General features: G+C 34.4%; 1 protein-coding gene across 1 annotated transcript in view; it reads left to right on the forward strand.

The window, feature by feature from the left end:
* The window catches only part of TMTC3 (transmembrane O-mannosyltransferase targeting cadherins 3), a 52,057-nt gene extending 46,104 nt beyond the window's left edge, over nucleotides 1-5,953 (forward strand). The window contains exon 14 of the mRNA XM_002687188.7: nucleotides 1,731-5,953. Coding sequence (XP_002687234.2) covers nucleotides 1,731-2,545 — 815 coding nt within the window. The 3' untranslated portion in view covers nucleotides 2,546-5,953. The remainder of the gene's footprint in view (nucleotides 1-1,730) is intronic.
* The last annotated feature ends 4,698 nt before the right edge of the window (nucleotides 5,954-10,651 follow it).

Below are 10,651 nucleotides of genomic sequence, written 5' to 3' on the forward strand. Positions count from 1 at the left end.
TGGTAAAGTCGTATATTATGTTACCCCAGCAAACATTTTATGAATGGATGGTTTTTATCAAAACTTCATAAATAGTTATAAGAAGAATATTTTAAATACTTAACGTAAACCTTTCAGGTAATATACACTAGCATATGTGTCATTCTAAATGTTAATTTCTCTGGTATATGCTAAAAATGACTTCTCAGACAGTCTATTAACAATACTTTATTCATCTATTTTGTCATTTTATGCCTGGAAGTATATTTCTTATGCATAAATATCATACTATTCAAATAATCTGAATTTGTAAAAAAAAAAAAAAAAGTTTTAAGTTATTATTTCTAGGATGTCAAGAGCATTATATGTTTTAAACAAAATAGTATTCTATTTTCCCTTGATCTATAAGTCCAAATATTTTCAATATCATGTTATATCCAGTGTTACTGTTTTCTGAGATATTATTATAATTTCCTATATTTTATATAAATTAGCAAAACCAAATTATTCATCACAATAAACTAGGATCTTTGATATATCAGAATTTTAGTTCTGCTCCAGAAGGCAGTATATATAATTTATGGTTTTCTTAATTTTTATGTTTGGAAAAATCTTTATATTAATTATTAAATACTTTCATAAAACTTCTGCAAAAAATGTAAGAATATATTTTATAATTAAAGAGAGTCTTTGAGTTTATTTCTACCAGTCATCTATTTTATAGATTAGAGAGTGAGGACCAAATAAATGTATTAACTACCCTAACTTCATATGGCTAGGTTAGTAAGTAGTCCAAGACAAGAACTTAAGCCTACTGATTTATTTCAGACTTCTTTAATCATCATGTTATCAAATAAAAGGATAAAGATCTTTATGCTTGGCATTCAGAAAAGCTTAATTTAGAAAACTAATGTTTTTGTAAAGTTAGCTATCCTTAGTAATCATGAAAAGTGCCTATAATTTAACACAAGATTAAACCCTGGAGTGTATAGTTGTAGAAGTTGAAATTTTTTTGGTACTTATTTGCAGTAGAAATCATCTCAATAAATGTTTGCTTCCTGAATCTTAATTGATATTTATAGGCTTTAGATATAATAGTATTCTTTTTATATTTGAAATTTCCTAAAAAATTTTAAGTAACATACAAAATATATGTAATTTAGTAAGACTGAAACATTTTGTTTATCCAAAATAGTTACTATTTGTTGAGCATTTTGTATATATCTCATGTAATTCTTAGAAGATTCAATAGATTAACCCAGACAAGTAATTATTTTAGTGAGTAAAAGTCATAATATTAACAGAATCATGACTGAATATATGTCTCTATTTTCAAATTCCATGCACCTTCCTCTTAATTCTGTATTCTTTCTCAACTCCCAGTTAGAATCTAAACTTATCAGGAAATATTTCACCCTTTTTTAGTTTTTGAGGAACTCTTACTACTTGTAATGCGCTGTCAATCCAGTGCATCAAGCACACTGTTTTTCTTATGAAAACTTTGAGGGTTTTGCTTTCTGCTTTTTAATTTATATACACCAGTTAGTTGTTTTGATGCTCAGTTCAGTCACTCAGTCGTGTCTGACCCTTTGCAACCCCGTGGACTGCTGCACGCCAGGCTTCCCTGTCCATCACCTATTTTGATGCTATGTTTTTATAATCTAGATATATATCTGCACCTCCATTTTTTACCTCAGACTTACTCATTTGCTAATGATATAATTTTTTTTTCTTTTTAAAAAAATTCTTAGGAGAAGTTAGACTCAGACCTGAAGCTAGAAAACGACTTTTAAGCTATATAAATGAAGAGCCACAAGATGCTAATGGTTATTTCAATTTGGGAATGCTTGCCATGGATGACAAAAAGGACTCTGAAGCAGAGATGTGGATGAAGAAAGCCATAAAATTACAAGCCGACTTCAGAAGTGCTTTGTTTAATCTGGCTCTCCTGTACTCTCAGACTGCAAAGGAATTAATGGCTTTGCCAGTCTTGGAAGAATTACTCAAATACTATCCTGATCATATCAAGGGTCTCATTTTAAAGGGAGACATCCTGATGAATCAAAAGAAAGATATACGTGGAGCAAAAAAATGTTTTGAAAAGATTTTGGAGATGGATCCAAGCAATGTGCAAGGAAAACACAATCTCTGTGTTGTTTATTTTGAAGAGAAGGACTTACTAAAAGCTGAAAGATGCCTGGTTGAAACATTGGCATTAGCACCACATGAAGAATATATTCAACGCCACTTGAATATAGTCAGGGATAAAATTTCTTCATCTAGTTTTGTAGAACAACCTATATTCCCAGCTGGTAAGACTTCAGGTGTTGAAGGAGATAAAATTCCAACTGAAAATGTCAAAGAAATAAAAAGCGAGCCCAGACCTACACAGATAATAAAAACAAATGATAATAAGAGTCAATCTAAAGCCAGCAAACAATTAGGAAAAAATACAGACAAAGAAATTCCCCACAAAACAACAAAAGAAATCAAAGAAATTGAGAAGAAAAGAGTTGCTGCTTTAAAAAGACTAGAAGAGATTGAACGTATTTTAAATGGTGAATAGCATTACTCTTTATCATGTGACAGGGTTTCAAAGAACTTCAGTCTATATCATGTGGTTACTTATACTGAGAGCTTTGAAAATAGTGAGCATACTAAGAGTCTCTCATGAGCTGCCTCTACGTAGTATCAAAATAAGATTTTCATTGAAGACCCTTTCATTACCCCAGGATATGTTTTATATTTGACAGTAGTTCTTTGAGTTTTGGGAACTGTAGCATAAATAGTAATCACAGGTGGCAAATCTGTATCTTTTCTTATAGACGGTAGATAGATTCTTTCAGCAGAATAATATTGACTACTCTCAATTAAAAATAATCTGAGGTCTGAATGATAATCCCATGGTGGCAAATCCAACATGTGCTGGTTTATTCTGTGAATTCACATTGATTAGCTAACCATATTTTCCTTTAACTATTGGAGTCTGACTGTGAGTTGAAAACACTATTTAACACATACTTTTTCCCTTTGTAACCTTCTATTTAACCAAGGGACTTTGCACTACAAAAGAATACTGGCTGGCTTTCTTCACTTTGTATTCTTTTTTGATTTTTAGAAGGAAAGCCAGATGAAACATTTTAAAATAAGTCATATGACATGTTAGCTTTAGAATGTATTAATACTTTCATAACTGTGTGCTTGTCCTTAACTTCCCTATCTATATGGCAATTTTTAATCAGGGAAAGTTTTAAATAAGTATATACACACACATTTCTGATGGTGCTCATTTATACTGGACTTTGATTTGTGTACTGAGTTTCACAGCATGAACCACATAATCACCACATAATCATTGACCCTGACTTTTATTTCCCAAACTGTCCTGTTTCTTAGGGTCATAGTCATATTGAGAAATCCCAGTAAGTATAACTTCATTAAACTTTTGAGTTAAAAATGTAGTAAGATTCTCTTTCACGTTAGTGTTATCTTTCTAGAGTTACTTGAATTTTAATTTTGTTTCCAAAACATACCTTAATTAGATACCTAAATTGAGTTCTGTCTAACTGAAGGCAAAACAGTGTGACAAAGTTTATTTTTAAACACTAAGTGCTTGATAGCTTGTTATGGTGTATATTTTTATTAAATATTTATTTTGACTACTGAGCTTTCATAAAATTCTTAACACTTTTAATTCCATCAAGTATGGAAAATAAATTGCTATTGCATTTTTTCTCGGCATACATATTTGTTATCATTCAGTTGCTCAGTCATGTCCAGCTCTTTGAGACTCCATGGACTGCAACATGCCAGGCTTCCAGGGCATTTAGTATAGTTTAACCAAAATTTCATCATTTTTGGCCTGCTGTCCAGCTAGAAAAAATGGTAATTAGCCAAATGTAGGATTAGCAAATTAGTCTGCTGGTCTTAGCACATTTAAAGCTGAAAATTGTTTGAAGAATAGATACAAATCCAGTTTATTAATTTAAATCTGATTTTTTTCATGAGTAAAATGCATTTTATAATACTAATATAGTTGGTTTTCGTTTAAAATGTTAAAGGTCAAGCTATCATCCTGGAATAGTAACTAACTTATAATGTAGCATTTCAAAAATTATTTCTGTTCCTTTGAGATAATTTCTAATGTTTCAAAAACCACATTCTTGTAACTTTTTTCTTAAATGTTTTATAAATACTCATAAGAAACATGGTCTGCATTAGAGACCCACTCTTACTAGGCTCTCTGAGGCTCTGTCATAGATTATGTTTTAGGCAATATAAACCGAGCACTGACGACAGTGGTAGTGCATTTTTGATTCACTAAAGCATTAAAGCAATACCTAATTTCAGTTTTTAAATCACAGCTTTGTTACTCTGGATATATGATGGAGAATACCTCATATACTATGACTTGAAAAATTAAATTGTTATTACATTCTCTGCACATATCTTGAGAAGTTTGAGTTTAATGTCTTCTTATAATATCAAGTGAGGATAGATGTGAAAAGTAGAAGGCAATCTTTTATGACAGCAGACCAGAATAAAAACTTTGAATAATATTTTAATAAAATTATGTAACTTTCAAAATATATATTAATATTATCTAATGATTTTTACAGAAAAAAAAATTGTTCTCCATATTAGAACTTAATGCCTATCATGTTGAATAATTTATTTAAATCAAATTCACTGTAATTAATTTTTCCAAATCATGTTTCTAAACCTTCGTTTCATATTAGAATCATCTAGACCCCACCCTACAACAGTGCAGTCTGAATTTCTTATTGTCAAGCTGTGCGTCAGTTTCTCCAAAGGCTCTCAGAGTGATTCTAATTCATAGTGAGGGTTAAGGATCACTAGTCTAAATTAGTTCAAGAAAATCCTCTTCTGTCTCCCATGTTAACTTTTAAACTAGTGATATAATCCAATTAAGTTCTGATGCTTTAACTTAACTAAGGAATATGTTCTGATACCTAGTATTTATTTCATCTTAAGTTCCATCAAGCTTGCTTAGGTATAAGATTATTTCTTCTCTTTAAATTCATAATACAAATTTTATTCAAGCTGTTCAGGTGAAAAAGGGAATTAATATTTTTTTCCTTTGGAGCTGCCATTTTGAGGAAATGGGGTGTAGGGATATTTTAGCCCAGTTCACTAACTTGTTTCAGCATTGTAAGCATCTGTAAGTTTGCTTATCATAGAAAAAAAAGCGTATCATAGGTTTATGTATTAGTAAGAGGATGTAGTTTTAGTTCTTGCTGTTTTACAAAAGAACCTACTCTGTGGAGTTCTAGGAAAGCTTTGACAATCCCCAAGGGTTAATTATGCTACACTTTCCTTCACTGCTTCTCAGAAGGAAGAATTAACTCATTATTGTTCCTGTGTGCTTCTATATATGCTTCTCAGAAGGAAGAATTAACTCTCATATTGTTCCTATATGTGTTTCCTTACTAACATTCAGAATTGGGAATTTTGTCTTATAATAATTATTCCAGTAAGTAATTTTTATGAAGTTGATAATTTGGAGGATAAAACAAATATGTTTGCAATTTTGTATTTACTTTTATGTAGATATCTGGTATGTGAATTACTCAATTCTATAAAACCTCATGCCTTTCATCTAATTTGAGCTCTCAACTTCATGTTCCAGAATGCTTCTTTAAAGATGCTTTAATGAGAAATATTATGAAAATATATAGATTTGTATGTCAATTTATACTTCAGAAATCCATATATTTGTCGTATTTATTTTTTTAAAAACCTCCTAATTGTCTGCATGACTAAATGGTATTTAAAATGAAACCTCAAATATATCTGGTACTTTTGTCTGTAGTTTTATTTGTTGGAAAATGTCACCCTCCATGTTAAAGTTTCATAAAATAGTTGCTAGTTGTATGCATTTTATATTTCTATGGCATCTGTGTACCGTATTTCTAAGTATTCAGTATTAAATTGATACTTTTTAAAACATTAACCTGAATTGCCTTTTAGTGTTAAAGTGAAAAAATATAATAGTAATTCAAAACATTTGAGCCTCCACAAAGAAAGAAGAGCTGGTGGGTAGTTTTATTAGCAATGATATGAGAAATGAAAGAAAGAAAGTGAATTTGCTCAGTCATGTCTGACTCTTTGCGACCCTTTGAAATGTCACCTGCCAGGCTCATCCATCCATGGGATTTTCCAGGCAAGAATACTGGAGTGGGTTGCCATTTCCTTCTCCAGGGGATCTTCCCGACTCAGGGATCAAACCTGGGTCTTCTGCACTGCAGGCAGGCTCTTTACCATATGAGCCACCAGGGAAGCCCAATGTGTTAACTTAGTTCCTAAGAGTGATACATTTACAACCCAAAGTGACAGAAACTCAGTTAAGAAAATGAGACAATTAAATTCATATGTGAAATTTTATATATATGCACAGTTGGAAGTCAGTGTAATGAAATAATTAGTTTGAATTATGAATCTACCTGGATTCAAATACTGGTACCACCCTTGCTAAAAAAGTACAACTTAGGAGAAGTTGTTTAACCCGCATGTCATCAGTTTCCCTATCTGCAGGTTGGGAAAAATACTTTTCCTCATAAAGTTATTAAAAGGAGGTATATATATGTAATGTATGTTGTATATTTGCTTATGTATATATTACAATAGATATATATTTCCTATTGTAATAAATTGGCAAGTATCTATAAATAGTGCATGCTCAGCCATGCACACTGTAAATAACTTTTACCAAAAGTTTTGACCACAACCATGATTAACGTCACTCAGTGAATTTTGTGATTTTATTTTTCAGCCATGAAAATTATTGGATGTGATTGGCTAAATTGTTTTTATGTGTCTCAAAGAATGAAACAGTTTTAACAGCCATGTTACCAGTGATACAGATGGATCCACTCACTGTTGTCTTTATTATATTTGATTATAGTTTGATGGTCTTCCCTAATGGCTCAACAGGTAAAGAATCCGCCTGCCAAGGCAGGAGACATAGGTTTGATCCCTGGATCAGAAAGATCCCCTGGAGAAGGGAAAAGCTAACCCACTCCACTTTTCTTGCCTGGAAGAATTCCATGAACAGAGGAGCCTGGTGGGCTACAGTCCATGGGGTCACAAAGAGTCGGATATGACTGAGTGACTAGCACTTTTCACTTTCATAGCTTGATTGTGTTGCGTTGTCAGACTAGAAAAGCTGAAGAATCAATATATTTTTAGTTTTGATGAAGATGAAACTTATTTATGGACAGCTTTCCAACAAGCAATTTTTAATTTTTATCAGATATCTACATCTGTTTCAGGAACGGGACACAATGTTTACATGTCAGAAGTTTTGTTTAATTCTATGACATTTCTAAATTGGTTTGTTTAATAAGTTCAGCAAATGTAAATAGACAATGTATATTTATATTAAACATGTTATATTTAAATTATTTGGGACAATAGTAAATAATAGATACTAGTTATTGTAATTGCAAGATTCAGACTTCCAGATGTATATGATTTATATATGTATTAGCATACATAATATCAATGATTGCAAACAAATTACTAGAAATTTAATATTTATTAGATTAGATGTTCCATAGGCATCTAAGCCAACAGATATATAAATAATCTAAAATAAAATATATTCATTAAATATAAGGTATATAAATTTATTTATTAAAATGCAAAAATAACTCAAACTAAGACACCTTAAAAGCATACTACCTCACTCTTGCTCTTCACTGTCATTCAGATCAGATCAGTCGCTCAGTCATGTCTGACTCTTTGTGACCCCATGAATTGCAGCACACCAGGCCTACCTGTCCATCACCAACTCCTGGAGTTCACTGAGACTCAGGTCCATCAAATCAGTGATGCCATCCAGCCATCTCATCCTCTGTTGTCCCCTTCTCCTCCTGCCCTCAATCCCTCCCAGCATCAGAGTTTTTTCCAATGAGTTAACTCTTCACATGAGGTGGCCAAAGTACTGGACTTTCAGCTTTAGCATCATTCCTTCCAAAGAAATCCCAGGGCTGATCCCTTCAGAATGGACTGGTTGGATCTCCTTGCAGTCCAAGGGACTCTCAAGAGTCTTCGCCAACACCACAGTTCAAAAGCATCAATTCTTCAGCGCTCAGCCTTCTTCACAGTCCAACTCTCACATCCATACATGACCACAGGAAAAACCATAGCCTGGACTAGACGGACCTTTGTTGGCAAAGTAATGTCTCTGCTTTTGAATATGCTATCTAGGTTGGTCATAACTTTCCGTCCAAGGAGTAAGCGTCTTTGAATTTCATGGTTGCAGTCACCATCTGCAGTGATTTTGGAGCCCAGAAAAATAAAGTCTGACACTGTTTCCACTGTTCCCCATCTATTTCCCATGAAGTGATGGGACCAGATGCCATGATCGTTTTCTGAATGTTGAGCTTTAAGCCAACTTTTTCACGCTCCACTTTCACCTTCATCAAGAGGCTTTTGAGTTCCTCTTCACTTGCTGCCATAAGGGTGGTGTCATCTGCATATCTGAGGTTATTGATATTTCTCACGGCAATCTTGATTCCAGTTTGTGTTTCTTCCAGTCCAGCATTTCTCATGATGTACTCTGCATATAAGTTAAATAAACAAGGTTACAATATACAGCCTTGACGAACTCCTTTTCCTATTTGGAACCAGTCTGTTGTTCCATGTCCAGTTCTAACTTGCTTCCTGACCTGCATACAAATTTCTCAAGAGGCAGATCAGGTGGTCTGGTATTCCCATCTCTTTCAGAATGTTCCACAGTTGATTGTGATCCACACACTCAAAGGCTTTGGCATAGTCAATAAAGCAGAAATAGATGTTTTTCTGGAACTCTCTTGCTTTTTCTGTGATCCAGCAGATGTTGGCAATTTGATCTCTCGTTCCTCTGCCTTTTCTAAAACCAGCTTGAACATCAGGAAGTTCACGGTTCACATATTGCTGAAGCCTGGCTTGGAGAATTTTGAGCATCACTTTACTAGCGTGTGAGATGAGTGCAATTGTGCGGTAGTTTGAGCTTTCTTTGGCATTGCCTTTCTTTGGGATTGGAATGAAAACTGACCTTTTCCAGTCCTGTGGCCACTGCTGAGTTTTCCAAATTTGCTGGCATATTGAGTGCAGCACTTTCACAGAATCATCTTTCAGGATTTGGAATAGCTCAACTGGAATTCCATCACCTCCACTAGCTTTGTTCATAGTGATGCTTTCTAAGGCCCACTTGACTTCACATTCCAGGATGTCTGGCTCTAGGTCAGTGATCACACCATCGTGATTATCTGGGTCATGAAGATCTGTTTTGTACAGTTCTTCTGTGTATTCTTGCCATCTCTTCTTAATATCTTCTGCTTCTGTTAGGTCCATACCATTTCTGTCCTTTATTGAGCTCATCTTTGTATGAAATGTTCCTTTGGTATCTCTGATTTTCTTGAAGAGATCTCTAGTCTTTCCCATTCTGTTGTTTTCCTCTATTTCTTTGCATTGATCGCTGAAGAAGGCTTTCTTATCTCTTCTTGCTATTCTTTGAAACTCTGCATTAGGAAGCAGTCACTGTCATTAGGAAGCAGTATAAGATGAAATATACCTAAAAGTCTCTGAAGACAATTGCAGGCAAATTCATGTGCTTTAGAATCTACGTTCTTGGTGAATTCTGTGACTGTAGTAATGGATAGCATATTTCCCATCAAGTAGCATTTATATTCTGTAAGAACCTGTTACCTTCATGTTTCTGCCTTGAACAGAATACCCCTTACAAAACCATTTTAGTTTGCCCTTTCTTAAAGACTTCCATGATTAATACTCAGTCTTCTTTATTCCTTCCTCTCCTGTGGCTTCAGTTTCTGATATTAGGAGCATAGTTTGATTAATGGGTGGCCATCTTGACAGGTAAGTCAAGTGAGCCTCTTATTTTGTAAAGTTGCAGGCAGTGTAATAGGAGCTATTTGAGAGCTATGGAATTTCTCAGTGCCTAAAAATTGAAGTAGAATTCTGCATAGATTTGAAAGAGGCCAAAAAAAGATTTGTAACCACAAAGCCATTCTTGACCAGAGCCCTGTTTTTGGTAGGCCCTGGCAAGCCAAGTGACTGCCCTTTGGAAGTAGAATCAGCAGTACTGGGTTGTCAACAAAAATATACCTTACTCTAATAGCAGTATCTGTAAAATGAATTCCTGAAAGTAGATGTAGTGTGTACATTTTAAATGGTCTCTTTGTATGACACCAATTCCTTTCGTGACTCTACAGTATCATTTGTGGGGTTTTTCTCTGCCTATACCTTAAATTTTAGTGTTCACTCTTCTACCCATCCTTCCCCCCTTCTTGGAGCAATGGTTTTGTCTATGTGCTGAGCTGCTCAGTTGTGCCTGACTCTGCAACCCCATGGATGGTAGCCCGCCAGAGACCTCTGTCCATGGAGATTCTCCAGGCAAGAATTCTGGAGTGGGTTGCCGTGCCCTCCTCCAGGAGCTCTTACCAACCCAGATATCGAACCCAGATCTCCTACCTTGCAGGCAGATTCTTTATTGTCTAGGTCACCAGGGAAGTCCAAGAATACTGGAGTGGGTAGCCTATCCATTCATTCTCCAAGGGATCTTCCTGACAAAGGAATTGAACTGACTTCTCCTGCATTGCAGGTGGGTTCACTACCAGCTGAGCTACAAGGGAAGCCTGTGTTTTGG

Source organism: Bos taurus, chromosome 5, assembly GCF_002263795.3.
Source record: "Bos taurus isolate L1 Dominette 01449 registration number 42190680 breed Hereford chromosome 5, ARS-UCD2.0, whole genome shotgun sequence".
NCBI classification, from domain to species: domain Eukaryota; kingdom Metazoa; phylum Chordata; class Mammalia; order Artiodactyla; family Bovidae; genus Bos; species Bos taurus.